Consider the following 20,439-nt stretch of genomic DNA (forward strand, 5'->3'; position numbering starts at 1 on the left):
ATTATTGTAGGGTAATCAAGCTATTAAATAATGTCTACCAGGAGCTTTTATTAAAAAAAATCTCCATGTAGGGTGACTTCTGCCCATATACATGACTAGATCCACACCTTGATAACTCTTATGCTTGTGTAGCACCCTACAGGTAGGTGCTAGGTAAATGCATAGTGGGCCTTGTCTGCCTAACAGCAGGGCCCTGATTTCTTTTTGGTCAGGGTGTCATGGCTTTCAGGTGTGCCTGCTGAGGGGGGAGTCTCCCCACTGGCTCTGTGAGAGGTTTTTCATAGGGCAGTGGAGGAAAGCCATTCAGGGACACATTCAGGCTTGTAACTACCCCAGAAGGCAGATTCTGCCACAGAGGATTCTAGGAGTGGGTATAAGTTTGAAGGGAGTGCATGACTCAGCATCTTTAGCGGGAAGCAGAGTCCCAGGAGTTAGAGGACGGCTGTCTCTCCTCCTGTCAGAGGAAGCGGATGTCTCTGGGTGCTGCCTGAGAATCCAGAGGGTGCTGAGTTGAGCTGAAGGGGATCCGGTGTGCCGAGAACCAGCAGAGAGAGAGAGGGGTCCAGTCCCAGGAAAGCCTACAAAGGTTGTGAGTACTGTAGATTGCCCCTGGGGTTCTACCTAGTGTCAGAGGGGACCATTACGGAGAAGGTTATGGGATCCAAGAGTCAGCTAGCTGTTAAGGGGGTGCCTGGTCGGAGGACCCTGAAGTGTTAGAGGGGGTACCTAGGTTGAGGACCCTGAAGTGTTAAAGGGGCGCCTGAAATTTGGGCCCTGAAGAGTCAGTGTACAGCGTGGACTGCGCAGGTTGAGAGTTGCAGCAGCACAGGAATTTACAAAGAGCTACCTCAAGCCAGCGTAGGGCTGGAGGGAGCTATTCAGTGACTTTGAGCAAAGCAGTGTAAGAAGTCAAGTATCCTACAGTCCTGGATCTTCTGAATTAAAGTCGAAGTTCCAGCACAGTTTTAAGTGATACAGTATATTGAAGCATCAGGAAGCGTTGACTAGTGTCGGCTGGCGTCTAACAGGCATTGTTCTAGAAGAGTCCCAAAATTGTACCTAGTTGAGCCAGAGGAGTATCCCACTCATTCCCTTCTCCCATCCCCTAAATATAATAAAACAAAACAAAGCAAAGATGCCGGAATAGTCATTGTCTCAGTTCTCACACCTGGGGTTACAGCTCAAATGTGCTGAGAGTGTCACCGGTAACAATGGCAGACCCACATCAGGCTCAATGCCTGGAAAACCTGCTACACTTGGTTCACACTACTGTGATGCAATTTTGACCCAATTTTCAGTGTGATTAAGTGTGACTTTGATGCGACTTTGTTTTCATTTTGGATGTTGTTTACATATTTCATAGGGCCAAATTGTACTGTAAATCATACCAAAGTAGCGAAGGACCCTTTCCAAAAAAAAAAAAAAAAACACATTGCAGCTGTGTTGCATTGATGTACTGTTATTTCCATTGTCAGGCGATTCAGTGCAATCCAAGTTGCATCTAAAATTGCATCAATGTGAACCAGGCCTTATTCGTACTTTGCCTATTTTTACCATGTTTTGCCTTTTTCCTGCTAAATTAAAGACATCAATTATTTTGATGGTCTCAGTTTAAAGCTCACCACATGTTGCAATCTAACTGTACAATCTCTTTTATATCTACCAACAACTATGAAATGCAAGGGCATTTAAAGTTATTGGATACATTACATAGTTTTGGTATATCTAAAGGAGACTGTATGAAGATTGCATGGTCAGACTTTACCACGTATGGTAAGCATAATTAATTACTTTACTCATTCACTTTAGGACTCATTCACTTTAGGGCTCCGCTGACACCCGCTGCCATCCGCATCCGATCCTGTGCTGAAATCTGGACGGATGGAAACCCTATTTTTCCATCCGTTCAGTAATCGGAGCGGAGCGGATCTGATGAGAGCGGACAAGCGGTCCGCTCTCCTCCGATCCCCCATAGAGGGCAGCGGGTGATGAGACACCTCCCTCTCCGCTCTGCAAGCGGAGACGGAGCTGTCATCCGCCCGGCTCAGCGGGGATCGCGGATCTATCCCCGCTGAGCAACACGGATCCGCCTGCGGAGGCGGACCGTGTGAAAGAGCCCTTAGATGTACCTTGGGGATTTTTCCTCGACAAAGTGGAAGATTGTTGCAGTACTCTGCAAATAATATTAAACTATTTTGGAAGCATAGGCAAATAGCTTTTGTGCCATATCTAAAAATATAAATGTTGTTCCTTCAGACATGTGTGCCAGGTATCAAACTCTCATGGACCACAAAACACAACTTCTATTAGTAAACTTTAAGGGTGCGTGCATACTGCATCTCAAAGAAGCTGCTCCTACAGACTTTTGAGCTTTTTTGAGCTCTAATTTATTTTCTGCCTGGAAACTCCCCTCCATGGGGTGGATTTACTAAAGCTGGAGAGTGCAAAATCAGGCTCATTTCTGCATAGAAGCCAATTAGCTTCCCAGGTTTTATTGCCAACGCTTAATTGAACAAGCTAAGGTTAGAATCTGATTGGCTACCATGCACAGCTGCACCAGATTCTGAGTGCACAAAGTTTAGTAAATCTACCCCTCCCAATGTGTCCATGCACATGATGGCTTTTTCAGGAGTTTACAGGCATATGCTCCTACAGGCAGAAAAAAAAGCAAACAAACACCAAACATCTATGTGTGCATGAACACATAGACTAACAATGAGGGGCGTTTAGAGGCAGAAAAAAAAATGCAAGACACCTCTAAAAGTGGCGTTTATAAATACCCAGAGTACAGGAGGCCTAAGATTGCACATGCCACTTGTATTTAGACAGTATTTGATGATCCCGGAGTTCAGCTTTAAAGAAGAATCCTGGGAAGAATAATTAAGCATCTCTGTTAGTGCCATGTGTACTATATGTATAGAATTTTTTTCCAGAATGTTTTCTTTAAAAGGAGATTCAAACCTCTCAAATCTCTGCTCTCCCTGTGCACCAGTGGTGGAACTACCAGGGTCGCAAAGGTTGCACCTGCAACCTGGTCCCAGCGTTCTGCCTCCAAGATGACAGGAAGCATACATGCCAGTCAACTCTCTCTGTGCTGCCGCTATACAATGGAGTGGGGAGGAAGCATCTGATCGGCAGCTCTGTAGTGCCTGGCATCTCCTTCTGCCCCCCCCCCCCCCCAGCCAGCAGTTCATGCTATACAGTGGAGAGGGAAGGGGCCACTGACCCGAGCAGGTACCTGCCTCAGTGCATAACCAGAGCAACTCACTTGTGTACTGAAGCTGAAGCCTGCACAGATCTGAGGCCCCTGCCCACTGTATAGCATGAATTGCAGGCTGGAGGGGCAGAGGGAGATATCAATCAATATGCAGTGGTGGGTGTCCATGGGGTGATCGAAGCTCCTCTTTAAATATGTTGCAGAGATGTGCTGGTGGGATGAGGAGTACAGAGCATAATGAAAGTACAGAGTTGTGTATGTTGGGGGAGGAGGTACAGAGATGTGCTAGGAGTGCAGAGGTGTGCTGGGGGGGGGGGGTTGGGGGTGCAGAGATGTGCCACTGGGTACAGAAGATTGTTAGGGGTATGGGGTGCAAAGATGTACAGTGGAGTTCATAGATGTGCTAGGGGGTACAGAAGCGTGCTTGTTGTTACGAAGGCTTGCTGAATTGTACAAAGGTGTGCTGGAGGGATATAGAGAATGTTAGGAGGTGCAGAGGAGTGTGTGAGGGGGTGCAAAGATGTGCAGCGAAGTACATAGATGTGCTGGGGGTGCAGAGACATGCTGGGAGTTGCCAAGGTGTGCTGGGGGTAACAGAGGTATACCAGGGGGTCCAAAGGCTTGCTGGGTTTATGGAGGCATACTGGGGGATACAGAAGGTTCTAGGAGGTGCAAAGGTGTGTGGGGTGCAGAGGGGTGCTGGGGATATGGAGGATGCTGGAAGGTGCAGACATTTGTAGAAGGTGCAGTGATGTGAAAGGGGGTACATAAGTGTGCTGTGGGGTATGAAGGTGTGCTAGGAGTACAGGGGTTATCTGGGAGGTACAGAGATGTACGGAGGGGTATGGAGGAAAGCTAAAGGGAACGGAGGCATTTTTGGGGGTGTAGAGATGTAAAAGGGCGCATGGCATTAGGTGCCTCTTGTGAAACAACATCCATTTTAAATGCCCGCCCCTAATTAAGATACATTCTGTGCCTACAATGGCTGGCTGAACACAAAAAAAGTGTCCCTGAAATTTTTTTGGAAAGGTTGGTAACTATGTAGGAAGGGGGGGTCACTGTAGAGCATGTGAAAGGGTCCCACTGCTGGACTGTAGTGAAGGGCCCTGGGAGCAGTGGCAAGGGTCCTGGGACCAATGCAAGGGGCCTCAGGATGGGGTCATGGGGGCCCTTCATGGTTTCTTGCACCGGGGCCCTTAAGGTTCTAGTTATGCCTCTGCTGTGCACTGTTGCTATTTTCATGCTTCTGGTCCCTGCGCCATTTAACAATGTTAGATTTGAATTATTCAGCCATAAGAAACTTATGGTGATTTATGGACTGTCCAGAATACTGCAAAGTGACGTAGGCAGCAGAAGTGCAAGGGGAGAGATCCTAAAGAAAGGCAAACTGCTGCAAAAAGAAAATGCAGTCACCTAAAGGTGCAGACACCTTCCAAACCTTCCTGTCATGGCTAAGTCATGCCTGATTGTTCTGACAAAAAAATCTCCAACACTACCCATAAGTGCAGCTAAAAAATGCTGAAAAACACATTCTTACTGGCCCATCACCATAATGGGCAAGAAGAAGCAATCTGCAAGCAAATATCAGAAAAAAATATTTGCTTCACAGCATGGAGGATGCTGGGAGGTGCAGAGATGTGTGTAGGAGGTGCAGAGATGTGTGTAGGAGGTGCAGAGATGTGTGTAGGAGGTGCAGAGATGTGTGTAGGAGGTGCAGGGATGTATGTGGGAGGTGCAGAGATGTGTGTAGGAGGTGCAGAGATGTGTGTAGGAGGTGCAGGGATGTGTGTAGGAGGTGCAGAGATGTGTGTAGGAGGTGCAGAGATGTGTGTAGGAGGTGCAGAGATGTGTGTAGGAGGTGCAGAGAAGTGTGTAGGAGGTGCAGGGATGTGTGTAGGAGGTGCAGAGATGTGTGTAGGAGGTGCAGAGATGTGTGTAGGAGGTGCAGAGAAGTGTGTAGGAGGTGCAGGGATGTGTGTAGGAGGTGCAGAGATGTGTGTAGGAGGTGCAGAGATGTGTGTAGGAGGTGCAGATATGTGTGTAGGAGGTGCAGAGATGTGTGTAGGAGGTGCAGAGATGTGTGTAGGAGGTGCAGGGATGTGTGTGGGAGGTGCAGAGATGTGAAATGGGGTACAGAAATTAGGCCTTGACAGGAAGGTTTGGGAGGCTGCTGCAAATATGCAACCTGTAATTCACAACTCCATCCGTTTACCCATTTCTCCCAGGGACATGGACTCTTTAGGGAGCCATATATCAAGAAAGGCATCAGTAAGGGAAGTGTAATTCACACAGAACTTACCTCCCATAAAGTTGCTTTACCTTCTCTGAGTTCTCTTTGTACAGAATGTACAGCAATAAGAAGTGGTGTTTGAAGACCTATAGGAGCTTGGTACACAGTCTGCATGTACTATGCTCAATTGTGCATTTAAAACTGAGTGTATAAACTCATAAAGTGATCTTTTCAGGACCTTATTGTACTGTTTTTTTTGTTTGTTTTCTGTGCTGCTAATAGGTATTCATTGGACAGTACTTCAAGTAAATATTTTATAATTGATTCTACCACTGGAGAAATCAAAATGACTTTTGAGATGGCACGAGGGAATGGTCCAGACACAATCAACGGACCTTTTACTGGAACAATCTTTGCTACAGGGGATGGTAATAAGAGAAGCTGCTCCTTGTATTATGCTTTTTTGTTGTAAAGAAAATCCGTCTGATAGTTTCTAATTTTAGATTGCATTTGACATAATTATTATTATGATTGTTGTTAGAAGATTTATCAATCTACACTCTGAAAATTTGGTTTTAGTCTGCAAATATAAAGTATGTTATATGAATACTTTCAGCCAGTGGAGCTCTAGGCACATTTTGAAATGTTTGACAGGCTAGCCTTTCCTGCTTTCCTGGAAAAAAGTCTGTTGCTTATAGAGCACAATAGCTGAAAGTTACAAACATAGTCAAATAGGTCCAAGCAGTAAAATTTCTCCATGTTCTCCTCCCTGCCTGTTCTGTTCAGATGGGGCCATTTGGTATTAAAATATAAATAAATCTGACCAAAAAATTTATTGGTTACCCAGACTGTGTATTAGACAATGAAGATACGGATTAGTCATGACTCTTCTCTCCTGCCTGCTTTCAGTGTTAGACTGACAGCATGGTGCAATTCAGCGAAGGCTGAAAACATGGTAGAGGATAGGAAAGCAGAATGATGAATTCATCACTTTGGTGGCAATCTTTATTTGTTCAATTAGCAGGCTGAGAATGCAGCCCTGACCATGTTGTAAGGCTTAAGTGCAATAGGGAAATAAGAAGTCCTAATAGAGACCCACCAATCACATGGGTGAAACGCGTTGACGCGGCAACCTAAGAGGCCTGCCTATTTACCCTGTGTGCCAAATGCTGCAGCTGATCTCCCCATGTCTCCAAGTGGGGAGGGAAATTCTAACTAGACATGTGCAAACAAAAAAAAATTGTTTAATTTCATTTCGTTTTAAATTGTTTTTTGCATAAATTTGTTTAGTTAAATTTGTTTAATCCGTTTAATTTGTTTTCGGAAATTTTGTTTTTTTTGCATTCTTATGGATTCAAATTTTCGGAATTCAAATTCGAACTGTTTTCAAATTAATTTCGTATAGTTTTCTAATTCAAACAGTTTTCTAATTCAAACAGTTTTCTAATTCGAACAGTTTTCAAATTCGAAAAGTTTTCAAATTCAGAAAGTTTCAAATTTGTTGAATTTTTGATTTGTTTTCAAATCTCTAAAAGTGCATTCAAAATATCATGTGAAAAATACATATAACTGTGCATCACAATATAATAATTTAATGAATAAATGCTTATAATGTATTCTTTGAAACTTCACATAAAAGTATATAGGTCATAAGTCTCTTGTGATGTGATAAAGAAAAGGGGTTCTCCTGCGTATCCCCAAAAGTGATCAGTGCTTAGAACCAATAAAGTGCTGATAAATGAGTGCTTCATGCTCCACCACCTTGGTAAGTAATACCCACTTACCAGAACAAATCAAGCCCCCAGGACCTAAACAGCTGTAGTATGCCTTCTCTGGTATGGAGATATTTCACCTTGAATGCAGTGAGTAAGCTTGTTTTATCTGGCTGGCCAAATCGTGGGTTAATACTCAGAATCCCATGAAATAAATAGATTAAAAATGATCATTGCACAGATATCATTTATTTGACATTTTTGCAATAAAAGATATAAAAGTCAAATTTGCAAGTGCTTCCAGTAGCACTTGATTTAACCTCGTAATCACAGTGGCATCATTTCCGATTTAAGTCATTTCGGGGCAAGGTGGAATGCAGGTGGAACGCACGCTATGGGAAGCGGCGTTCTGAACCTTACGCACACAGGATTTTAAAGTTAGTGCTACTGGAAGCACTTGCAAATGTGACTTTTATATCTTTTATTGTGAAAATGTTCAAATAACATGGTTATATTTATTCTATTCTGTTCTATTGCTTTTTCAATTATATTCTTTTCTATTTTATTATAGTCTATTCTATTGTTTTTTTTTTTTCTATTCTATTCTTTTCTATTCTATACTTTTCTTATGTATTGAATATGAATTTATTCTAGTTAAAAATTCAAATTTTATAAGATGGTTATATTTTTTATATTTTATTCAATTCTTTTCTTTTTATTCTATTCTATTTTTTCCTATTCTATTCCTTTACTTTGCATTCTATTTCATTATCTTTGGAAACTGGAAAACAAATCAAATTATTCAAATTCGAAAACTATTTGAATTCGAAAACTATTCGAAGGTGATTCAAAAACTATTCGAAGGGGATTCGAAAACTATTTGAATCGATTCTAATTCAAATTTTGTCTGATTTTTTTTTTCCATTATTTTTCGGATTCGTTTAAATTTGGCACTATTGTAATTCGAAAATTTGGAGCCATCCGAATTTCCGAAAACTGAAAATTCATCCGAATTTCGATTCGGAACAAAATGAACTGCACATGCCTACTTCTAACCACTACTGCTAGAATGACTGACCAAGCTATGGGAACAGTTACATTTATCCTAAGAGATTGCACATAGTCTCAGCTGCTGCTAATGCCATTTGGGCTTCTTCCTTGGATAGAAGAGGGATGATAAGCAAGCACTTAGTGAAAGCATAGTAAGAAAATGCAGTAGATCACTGAACCAACCACATTAACCAGTTCTGTGCTGGTGCTTTTACCTATAAAACACTTGCTGTGAAACCTCAATATGCTTTAGGGGCACAAACATGGTACATATGAATTTATCCCCAGGAAATTAAATGTGACAGCAGATGGATGTCATAAATTGATCTTGCATTTTAATAGCTCTTGAGGAGGAACTGTTGCATTTTTGCAGAAGTACCGATGTGAAAATGTGCTGAAGCTGACCTGGTATTATCTTCCAAGCAGTGGCGGCTGGTGAAGTTTTAAGATGGTGGGGCGCAAGACCCCGACCTTCCATTTTGACCCCTCCCATTTCTCAGAAGCCCTATCCCTTATAGACTCCACCCATTTTGTCCCCTGTATTTTGCTTGCATGAAAAAATTCTCCCAATATATCACATATTAAGGGATCCTTCAGTACTAGTATATCCCATAATAGGGAGCAGGGGCCCTATTATGGGATATACTGGGAGAGACACCCAATTATGAGATACACTGACTGAGAGTGGCACAAACCCCACAGTACAGACCCCCTCCCCCCCCCCCCCAGCACAAACCCCTCAAGCACAAACCCCACACAAACCCCTCAAGCACAAACCCCACAGTACAGGCCCCCTAGCACAAACCCCACAGTACAGGCCCCCTAGCACAAACCCCACAGTACAGACCCCCTAGCACTAACCCCACAGTACAGGCCCCCTAGCACAAACCCCACAGTACAGGCCCCCTAGCACAAACCCCACAGTACAGGCCCCCTAGCACAAACCCCACAGTACAGGCGCCCTAGCACAAACCCCACAGTACAGGCCCCCTAGCACAAACCCCACAGTACAGGCGCCCTAACACAAACCCCACAGTACAGACCCCCTAGCACAAACCCCACAGTACAGACCCCCTAGCACTAATCCCACAGTACAGACCCCCTAGCACAAACCCCACAGTACAGGCCCCTTAGCACTAATCCCACAGTACAGACCCCCTAGCACAAACCCCACAGTACAGACCCCCTAGCACAAACCCCACAGTACAGACCCCCTAGCACAAACCCCACAGTACAGGCTCCCCAGCACAAACCCCACAGTACAGGCCCCCTAGCACAAACCCCACAGTACAGGCCCCCTAGCACTAATCCCACAGTACAGGCCCCTTAGCACTAATCCCACAGTACAGGCGCCCTAGCACAAACCCCACAGTACAGGCCCCCTAGCACAAACCCCACAGTACAGGCCCCCTAGCACAAACCCCACAGTACAGGCCCCCTAGCACAAACCCCACAGTACAGGCCCCCTAGCACAAACCCCACATTACAGACCCCCTAGCACAAACCCCACAGTACAGACCCCCTAGCACAAACCCCACAGTACAGACCCCCTAGCACTAATCCCACAGTACAGACCCCCTAGCACAAACCCCACAGTACAGGCCCCTTAGCACTAATCCCACAGTACAGACCCCCTAGCACAAACCCCACAGTACAGACCCCCTAGCACAAACCCCACAGTACAGACCCCCTAGCACAAACCCCACAGTACAGGCTCCCTAGCACAAACCCCACAGTACAGGCCCCCTAGCACAAACCCCACAGTACAGGCCCCCTAGCACAAACCCCACAGTACAGGCCCCCTAGCACTAATCCCACAGTACAGGCCCCTTAGCACTAATCCCACAGTACAGACCCCCTAGCACTAATCCCACAGTACAGGCCCCCTAGCACAAACCCCACAGTACAGGCCCCTTAGCACTAATCCCACAGTACAGGCCCCTTAGCACTAATCCCACAGTACAGACCCCCTAGCACTAATCCCACAGTACAGGCCCCCTAGCACAAACCCCACAGTACAGGCCCCTTAGCACTAATCCCACAGTACAGGCCCCCTAGCACAAACCCCACAGTACAAACCCCCTAGCACAAACCCCTCAGTACAGACCCCCTAGCACTAATCCCACAGTACAGGCCCCCTAGCACAAACCCCACAGTAAAGACCCCCTAGCACTAAACCCACAGTACAGGCCCCCTAGCACAAACCCCACAGTACAGGCCCCCTTTCAATGCAGTGACCAGCGTACATGCCCCCTTTCAATGCAGTGACCAGCATACATGCCCCCTTTCAATGCAGTGACCAGCGTACATGCCCCCTTTCAATGTAGTGACCAGTATACATGCCCCCTTTCAATGTAGTGACCAGCATACATGCCCCCTTTCAATGTAGCGACCAGCATACATGCCCCCTTTCAATGTAGTGACCAGTATACATGCCCCCTTTCAATGCAGTGACCAGTATACATGTCCCCTTTCAATGCAGTGACCAGTATACATGCCCCCTTTCAATGTAGTGACCAGCGTACATGCCCCCTTTCAATGTAGTGACCAGCATACATGCCCCCTTTCAATGTAGTGACCAGCGTACATGCCCCCTTTCAATGTAGTGACCAGCATACATGACCCCTTTCAATGTAGTTACCAGTATAAATGCCCCCTTTCAATGTAGTGACCAGTATACATGCCCCCTTTCAATGTAGTGACCAGTATAAATGCACCCAATGCAGTGACCAGCGTACATGCCCCCAATGCAGTGACCAGCATACATGCCCCCTTTCAATGTAGTGACTGGTATAAATGCCCCCTTTCAATGTAGTGACCAGTATACATGCCCCCAATGCAGTGACCAGCGTACATGCCCCCAATGCAGTGACCAGCGTACATGCCCCAAATGCAGTGACCAGCATACATGCCCCCAATGCAGAGATCAGCATGCGTGCCCCCAATGTAGTGACCAGCATACATGCCCCTAACAGAGAGAGACCTCAGACCAGATCATTAATGACCTCAGCTGAAACCACTACAAATCCAATTATCGGCTGTATATCTGACTAGCGATCCTCCCCTCCCCCTCCATGTGTCAGTCTGCACCGTACTGCGCTTCGGCTATGTGGCGATTTAACCCCTCCGCTGCCGGTGAACCCGCCTGTGAGGTCACCGCCCAGCCTCTCTATGGACAATAGACCAGCCCGGTGAACGACCGCTGTGTGTGTAGTCATCAGACTCAGAGAGCACTACAGTCCCCCACCAGAACAACTGACACAGGACAGTTTGCTGGCCGGTGTAGCGTGAAAATCGATCTCCCAGAGAGAGGCGGTCTGCCTGCCGCAAATGCGCAGGATTACCACCAAACAAGCCGAGCGCCGAACCCGATATACCTTGATATGATTAACCCATGAGGGCTGCAGAGGGTGGAGGCAGAGATGATGGCTACAGCGGAGATTCATGCTACGGATGTAGGAGATGATGGCTACAGCTGCGGACAGCGGGCGGAGGCAGACCGTTTTTCATGCTACGGAGCTGCGGTGTGGAGTACGGGGAGATGCCCTGCTCTGGCAGAACCTGCCTGGCTACATATCCATGGAGGGTCCTTCAAACGTCAGGAGTTGGGGGTTGCTGATATGCTAGGACCAGAAGATCCTGAACTACTGACAAGTAAGTTGTGGGATCTCTTTGAATAGATGATGAAGACTTTTTATTGGTGCTTTACTTAGATATTTACCAGGCAATAAAGGTAGTATATATATATATTATTTTTGTAGGAGATGATGGCTACAGCTGCGGATATATATATATATATATATATATATATATATATATATACTACCTTTATTGCCTGGTAAATATCTATGTAAAGCACCAATAAAAAGTCTTCATCATCTATTCAAAGAGATCCCACAACTTACCTGCTCCGTAACATGAAAAACGATCTGCCTCTGCCCGCTGTCCGCAGCTGTAGCCATCATCTCCTACATCCGTAGCATGAATCTCCGCTGTAGCCATCATCTCTGCCTCCACCCTCTGCAGCCCTCATGGGTTAATCATATCAAGGTATATCGGGCTCGGTGCTCAGCCTGTTTGGTGGTAATCCTGCGCATGCCTGGGAGATCGATCGATTTTCATGCTACACCGGATCACCACCCCCCCCCGAGGCATCATTCACATACACTCACACATTCACAATCACTTCACTTACCGTTACCGGCTGCTGCGCTGCTGGTCTTGTGCCTGATTGAAGTTCCGAACCTCCGATCCGACTCCTGGACTGTCTCGCTCAGCTCCGTCTCCTCTCCTGTGACCTGTCCGACACTCCTGACTCCTCTCTGCGCCGGGCGGAAGCTGGAAGGTGATCGTGATGCTGGGGCGGTGAACCGCCCCCACGCGTCACATCACCAGGTCCATGTCCTCCTGTGATTGGTCCAGGCTGGAGTCTGGACCAATCACAGCCCGGAAATTGGAAAAGTGGGGAGTGTCGGGGCGCATTGCTCTGTACCCCGATGACCCCCAGAAAAGCGCCAACCGGCGCCTCTGCCAGCTGGGGGTGGGGTAGAAAACCCCCTCCCCCATACCCAGCACTAAGTCCGGCGCCCCTAGTGGGCGAAAAATAGACACATTTTTTTTTTTTTATCTAATCTTTTTTTTTCTTCTCTTCTTTGGGGGGGGGGCGGCACCCCTGCACCCCCTATCGGCCAGCCGTCACTGCTTCCAAGAGAGATAAATTATGCTACATATGCTGCATACTACATAAGGAAGCTTTAGCTTTGTCAGCTTGCCATATTACTCCCTGCGGTGCCTACTAATATACACTATATTGTAAAAGTTATTGGGACGCCTGCCTTTACACGCACATGAACTTTAATGACATCCCAGACATATTCCATATGGTTCAATATTGAGATGACGCACCCTTTGCAGCTATAACAGCTTCAACTCTTCTGGGAAGGCTGTCCACAAGGTCTAGGAGTGTGTCTATGGGAATTTTTGATCATTCTTCCTGAAGCGCATTTGTGAGGTCAGGCACTGATGTTGGATGATGTTGGTCTCTGCTCTAATTCATCCTAAAGGTTTTCTATCGGGTTGAGGTCAGGCCTCTGTGCAGGCCAGTCAAGTTCCTCCACCCCCAAACTTGCTCATCCATGTCTTTATGGACCTTGCTATGGACCTTGCTTTGTGCACTGGTCCAAATCAGTTGGTGGAGGGGGGATTATGGGGTGGGGTTGTTTTTCAGGGGTTGGGCTTGGCCTCTTAGTGCCAGTGAAGGGAACTCTTAAGGCGTCAGCATACCAAGACATTTTGGACAATTCCATGCTCCCATCTTTATGTGAACAGTTTGGGGATGGCCCCTTCCTGTTCCTACATGACTGTGCACCAGTGCACAAAGCAAGGTCCATAAAGACATGGATGAGCGAGTTTGGTGTGAAGGAACTTGACTGGCCTGCACAGAGTTCTGACCTCAACCCGATAGAACACCTTTGGGGTTCTTCAGAGACTTCGAGCCAGGCCTTCTCATCCAACATCAGTGCCTGACCTCACAAATGAGCTTCTGGAAGAATGGTCAAACATTCCCATAGAAACATTTCTAAACCTTCTGGACAGCCTTCCCAGAAAAGTTGAAGCTGCTATAGCTGCAAATGTTGGCCCAACTCAATACTGAACCCTATGAACTAAGACTGGGATGCCATTAAAATTCATGTGTGTGTGTAAAGGTATGCATCCCAATACTTTTGACAATATAGTATATTTATGTTATGAGGCTCTAGTGTGCAATAATGATACAGCATTGGAGATAAATTGTGAATGTTGATAAGCGGAGGTGGTGACCGGAATCTACATGATGTGTATGAATAGAGCACTACATGCATCTGTGATGATGTTATATAAACCTGGTAGATCACTGTCATTATAGCCTTTTTACAATTGAATGCTTCTATTACTGACTGCTGGGGCCTGCAAAGGCCGCACAGAAAGTATCAAAGGTTGGGCTCCAGGGATTTATTAATTTGGATATTTTTAAATTTGGTATTATAAAAGGATTCATTTTGATATACTGCATATTGGCCCATATGTACCTATCTTGTGACCACATCTATGTCTATTAAGGTTTTTGCTATTGTTATGTGGTTACGGGCCAGCATCCCTCTTTGTGTGAGCAGGTCTGTCTTGATTTGAATTAGGTGAACCTCCTAGGAGTCTAGGGAAAAGAGAGGTCCCTGTCCTGACTGCGCTGTCTGGCAAGGCGTTAGAGCGGGGATCCTCAAACTACGGCCCTCCAACTTTTGTGGAACTACACCACATCTCATGAGGCATTGTAAAACTCGGACATTTACAGAAATGACTAGGCATGATGGGAATTGTAGTTCCTGAACAACTGGAGGGCCATAGTTAGAGGACCCCTGCGTTAGAGTCAAATATATCCACTTCAACTCTGTATTTAGCTGTTTAATGTCATGGCTGAGCAGTGGAATATCCTGGCTTACCTACTTAGCTGGTTTTACTTTTGATTAGGATCAGAGGCAGTAAAACTAGTACAGAATGATCACCACTAATATTGCTATTATTTATTAGTATGTTTTATCACTAATATGTTTTTTGATACAATTTTTTAGATTTGCCTACTCGAAATGCCACATTTACAGTGGACTTGGGTTCTGGAACAACCACAGTTCCAACTCCAGCTCCAACCTGCCCAACGATTACTGCAGACCGTCGTTTCGTATGTCAGGAGAACCGAAAAGTGATTGTTAATGCATATCAAAACCCAAGTAATCCTCCCTTTACGATAACTTTGTTACCTAACCCTGGATGGTCCACGGAACCTTTTAATGGTAAGTCCTAATTACAGTATGTGCTCACCTTATATCTGGGTTGTATGATGACTTAATCTTCAAATGTACATGGACATCATTTAAATGATTGTCTTGTCCATTTGTATGATCCAACTGTTTGATGTGGCCTGTGCCATACAAACTGGTAAGGTTAAGGTATGAAATCACAATGCATAAAATTTAGCATAAAGAAACACATGTAATATGGTGTCATATCTTTAAGGTAGGTACAAACTCCATTTTTGGTGCAGTTTTGAAAAGCGCACCAACCATGCTGCATGCAGGACTTTTCAAAGCGCACTGCACCCACACAGCAGTGGTGTGAAGAGTACCACAGGATTTAAAGGGAAATATTTTATTGCATTTTTCTTGCATTTTTAGCAAGGTAAAAATGCAGCAAAAAGGCATCAGTGTGAAAGGGCCCTTACCTCTTTTCAGCCCGCTGCGGACTGGTCATGTGATAACGCTCCCCTGTCAGCCAATGACACTGCAATGGAGAGGAGGGAGACCTAACAACCTCTGGGACATGAGAACCTTTTGGTGATATCACTGCTCCCAGAGTTCCCAGCTGTTTTTGAGCGCTCTCTCCTCTCCCCTGCAGCCACTGCTGGCTGATAGAGGGGATTATGTGGCCAGACCAGAAGAGACTGAAAATACGTAAGTATGTACATTTTTTTTCCACGTGAGTCAGCATAGGAGTTAGAAGGGGGAGAGGACATTTTTAAGACCTAGGCTTAGGCTTGAATTCTACTTGAATGGCACTTGCTTCGCTAAAATACAGTGTATTACAAACTACATTTTTTTCAAATAAAATACTGTTTTAAATGTATCCTTTGTGTACCTCAGAGCTGCAGATCTCCTGCAGCCACTTCTGTTTACACACATGCACTCTAATGAAGGTTTCACATAATTTCTTGGGGCAGGTTTCTTGATGGCGACAAGTGACAACAGTGTACCATGCCCGCCTAATGTGTACTGAAATAGCCACATGTGGTCTCCATGGAAAGTCCATGTTCCAGGGTAACAAGGGTACGAAACTGGGAGATAAGGACAGAGAGTTGTCATCCTATAACATGGAGTCCAGTAATCCAAGAAAACAACGAGCATATCACTTTTTAGACATAAATCCCAAAGGCTAAAATGCTTTTACATTTTTTCAATGATTCTCGATGAGGTGGAGTGGGGCGGTGATACCACAATCTCTACCTCATCTAAGCAGGAATGCCTTGTATTCATTGAAAAAATGCAAGATGTTCTGTGAACGAGCAAGCAACCCCCCTGTGTTCACAATGCCGAAAAGCTGCTGCCTGTCACATGATCCAAAAGTTAGTGTAGTAAAGCCCCCTGTGTTCACTATACCGAAAAGCTGCTGCCCGTCACATGATCCAAAAGTTAGTGTAGTAGAGCCAGGGCTGCTGTTAAAAATCACGTGGCCCCGTACAGCCTACCTGGCAGCCACCCCCCCCCCCCCCCCCCGAATATATCAAGACAATAATTTCACTAAAAATACACTAAAATCATTATTAGAGGACCCAAAATAACATGTGAATTAGCCATTTTTATTTGTTTTTTAAACTTTAAAAAAAAATTATTTTTTTAAATGTTTAAAATGTTTACAATTATTTTATTTTACAATTTTTTTCAATTATGTATTACAATATTTAAAAATTATTATTTTTTTTACAATTTGTTATTTTTTACAGGACAGGGAAGACTGCAGTGCTGCAGGAGGGGGGGGGGTGGTAGCGCGTCACAGTGAAAAGGGGGCACATGGGGAGGGACTGGGAGGGGGATCAGAAGCAGGCAGAACAGAAGGGGATCGTTGTCGGAGAAGCAATTACAGGAACGATGCCCTGTGTGTGTCTTTGTCTCTTCCCACAGCAGCTGAAATCTGACAGGAGGTGGAGAAAGTGGCTTTCAGCTGCTGCAGAGAGCCACAGAGGGTTTCCTTCTGTAATTGCCCCTCTGCCCGACCGCACCAATTCCCCATACTGTTGGAGTCCCCCCTGTGTGCCCGGGCCCCCTACAGGAGGACTATCAGCGGCCTTGAGTATAGCCAACTACTATAGTGACTGTCAGCTTCCCCAGCGATCCCTCAGGTATGAAATATGTATACTTACTTTAATCCAAGCTGGATCAATGTAAGTATTAAGTTCGGATCATACTTGGAGTTCAGCTTTAACCCAATAACATATTTATACATCAATTTAAAAATGTAAACCACCTACAATATTTCTTTTTTGTCTCTTTATTTATTCATGCTTTTATATTTTAGATACGGCTGTGAACTTCGTTGCGGCACCAGGAGTGGGTACTGGTAATTACACTTTGAGAGTCCAAGTTTCGGACAAAAACAATTTATCCTGTCCAAATCCAGTCAACATTAATATAGAAGTCTGTCAATGCACTTCTACTGGAACTTGTGATCTCTCAAAATTGACAAGCAAAAGTGTCTCTCTTGGCCCAGCTGCAATTGGTCTCATGGTTTTAGGATTTTTAGCACTTTTGTGTAAGTAACAAAACATTACTTTTCATTTATTTTACAGTAAAACTCAAATGAAATGCCTGCTCCACCTGAAAACAATATATACCTATTTTAAGTAGACACCATTGGGTTAAAAAGTTTCTTTTCATTTCCCTTGGAGACTTCATTGGATATATATTTTAGTTTGAATTTCTAAAACTATATAGACTATAATGAAAATATTTTTTTCTCTTAGTATATTGATTGTATTAGTTATGGTGGCCATACATTTGCCAGTTTTAGGGCCAGTTCACGCCATGAATGGCACAGAAACATGCTGTGCATTCCTTTGCAATTCAAATGTGATCCGGGTGCAGTAAGATTTCAGCCTATTTATTTGAATGGGCTAAAATTGTGCCGGGCCGAAGCAAGATTAATGCAACTGGATACTGTACCATGTGATCTGCATGCGTTTGTGACCAGCATTTGGGTTGTCGTCAGCACTGCACTGACACTCGCTTCAGATCGCAACTGCAATGCGTTTTGAACGTGGTGTGGGAAACAGGCTTGGAAATCAGATTTCCCGTGTTCTGGTGTGAACTGGCATTTGGAGTTTTCAACGCATTGCAACCACAGCAAACTGATATTTACAGTTGTAGGTGGATATTTACAGTTTTAGGTGGATAAATGCTTGTATCTGCAAAGAAATGTGATTGAACATGGTTTTCGACTGGCACTGAAGTGGTTTTGGCAATTTTCATGGTATTTAAAACTGTTTTGCAATTGTTTGGTTAATTGATATAGTAAAATTATTCAAATTATAAGTAGCAGGTAGCTTTGGTAAAAAGCCAACAGAAGCTTCAACATTTTAAAGTGTATGTAAATCCAGAATCTATTTTTCTGTAAATGTGGCACAGTTTTCTCAAAATAATTCTCTCTTTCGCAAATCCGTTGCAAGGTTTCTAACCTAAAGATCTTACCAGTACATCCTCTTGCAGGCTGACAAAGTTAAGCCACTAACTTGAAATTAGCCGCAATGTTGTCAGCCTCCCTTATGAACTCCTTCAGTTTGCCATTGTGCTTCCTATATGATAAGTCTGCCAGGCAACCCAATGCCCAAGAGGAGTGCACACAGCAGGGTGGCAACATTGCTGCTAATTGCAAGGCAGTTGCTTAGGCCTCATTCACTTAGGGCATAGTAAAATGGTAAGCATTCAGCTGCAGCAGAGAAAATGTGGGTTTCCTGGCTTAGTAGAGCTGTGTAAATGTCAGCACTGGATAGAAAGAAATATCAATTCTTTGTTAGGTTAGACAGCTCTCATGTATTTCACGTATTTGCAGTTCAGCTTTCAACTTGCATGGTAAAGCAGACCTTCATTCAAAATTAAAGTTTGCTGCAATCTAATTCCTCCGTTTCCAATTTTTTCAAAATTCTGACTTTTCTATATTTTTTAATTTTTTTATTTTGTCTGGCCCTGCCTACCTCCACCAGTCTCGCTTAGGTGGGACTGACATTTCATTCATCTGAATCCTAGGATATCCCAGGAGGCATTACTTTCCATTCATGTAATCAGAGGCCAGATCTCACACACATAAAGAGATCTGTCTCAATTTTATTGGGGGGGGGGGGGAACATCAGGAAGAGACAAACATCTCAAACAATAAAGATGGTGGCATGGGGCAGGACCTGGAGGACAAAGCTAGATCTGTTGGGCTTGAGAGTGTATTATTACAGCATAAGAAGAACACCATATGTAAGTGGGAAAAAAAAGACAATTTTATTGGTAGGGTGAAGTTAAATTACTTAAATTAAATGCTATCTTCAATACCACATCTGACTTTAGTTGTAAAATATCACATGTAGGATTCAATGTTATGCCTAATGCTAACTATGCACTTAAAGTAGGAGTTGCAAAGTCTGTTGCAAAGTTTCTTACCTGGAGATCCTGTTGAAGGCTGACAACGCTAAGGCCTTGTTGACACGGGACATACTAAAGCATATTCCCCTAAAGCATATGCTGATCGAGGGCAGAGTTTAGCCACACAGCGATGCACAGGTGTTCCATGCATCCTCGTGCAGGCAGTTTCATTGATGTCAATTAGGACACAGCAGCTGCACGAACACAGCCATTGCTTGTCACAAAACCTATAACAGAGAGGGGGAGTATAACTCCTGGGACTGTCAATAGGTGTAGTCAAGTTATTTTTCTGCCTAGTGTCCTACTACTGTAGGGGGCAGTATAACCCAATTGTCAAGAAGATCGGGAGCTGTGTCCGTCATAGAACATCAGAGAAATGGATTTTACAGTAAATCAAAAATTCCATTTTGTTTGGATCCTTGGCTTGGATATTCATATCCAGTATATTATTTCTATATTTCTCTACTATTTGTATGTTTGTTGGAAACAAAAATAAAAAATCCAAATAAAATTTTTATTGTAAAAAAGAAATAATAAAGAAATACCCTGGAATAAATTAATGATAGTAGAGGTTGACATTAGCTGATCAAAAAGGTAACAAAAATGTATTTTCTTTTCAAATTGTTCCATAAATTTCCAAATTGTTTTATTTAACATGAAAAATTGTAGGTTTTCTATTTAACTGGCAACTTGCCACACTGAATTTTATATGTTCAGTTGAATGTTATAAATATGTGGTTTATATTAAAGCCCCTTGTTAGTGCAGGGTACAGTGGTGATGCCATCTCAAGGGGTGAGTCTATGATTCTCTGCAACTTTATGTTAGCGCAGGGCTTTGTAGACCCACAAAAACACTGCAAGGAACAGTGTCAGATAGGAGGTGATGTTGCATTGACAGATAATTTCTTTTGTCCTACATACTGCTGGGGGCCTTTTTTTTAAAAGAAAAAGCCCAATATGGGCTTTAAGATGCACAAACACAGATGTGTTACACACAAAAATCATACTTACAGCAGATTTCTT

At 44.2% G+C, this 20,439-nt stretch overlaps 1 protein-coding gene across 1 annotated transcript in view; it reads left to right on the forward strand.

Annotated features, from left to right (window-relative positions):
• LOC309555628 (desmoglein-1-gamma-like) overlaps positions 1-20,439 on the forward strand; it is a gene marked incomplete at its 5' end in the record, with an annotated part of 46,695 nt that overhangs the window by 12,929 nt on the left and 13,327 nt on the right. The window contains 3 exons of the mRNA XM_082257671.1: positions 5,730-5,875; positions 14,815-14,853; positions 17,411-17,542. Coding sequence (XP_082113797.1) covers positions 5,730-5,875; positions 14,815-14,853; positions 17,411-17,542 — 317 coding nt within the window. The remainder of the gene's footprint in view (positions 1-5,729; positions 5,876-14,814; positions 14,854-17,410; positions 17,543-20,439) is intronic.

Source organism: Pelophylax lessonae (assembly GCF_965119305.1).
Source record: "Pelophylax lessonae genome assembly, chromosome: 5".
NCBI lineage: Eukaryota > Metazoa > Chordata > Amphibia > Anura > Ranidae > Pelophylax > Pelophylax lessonae.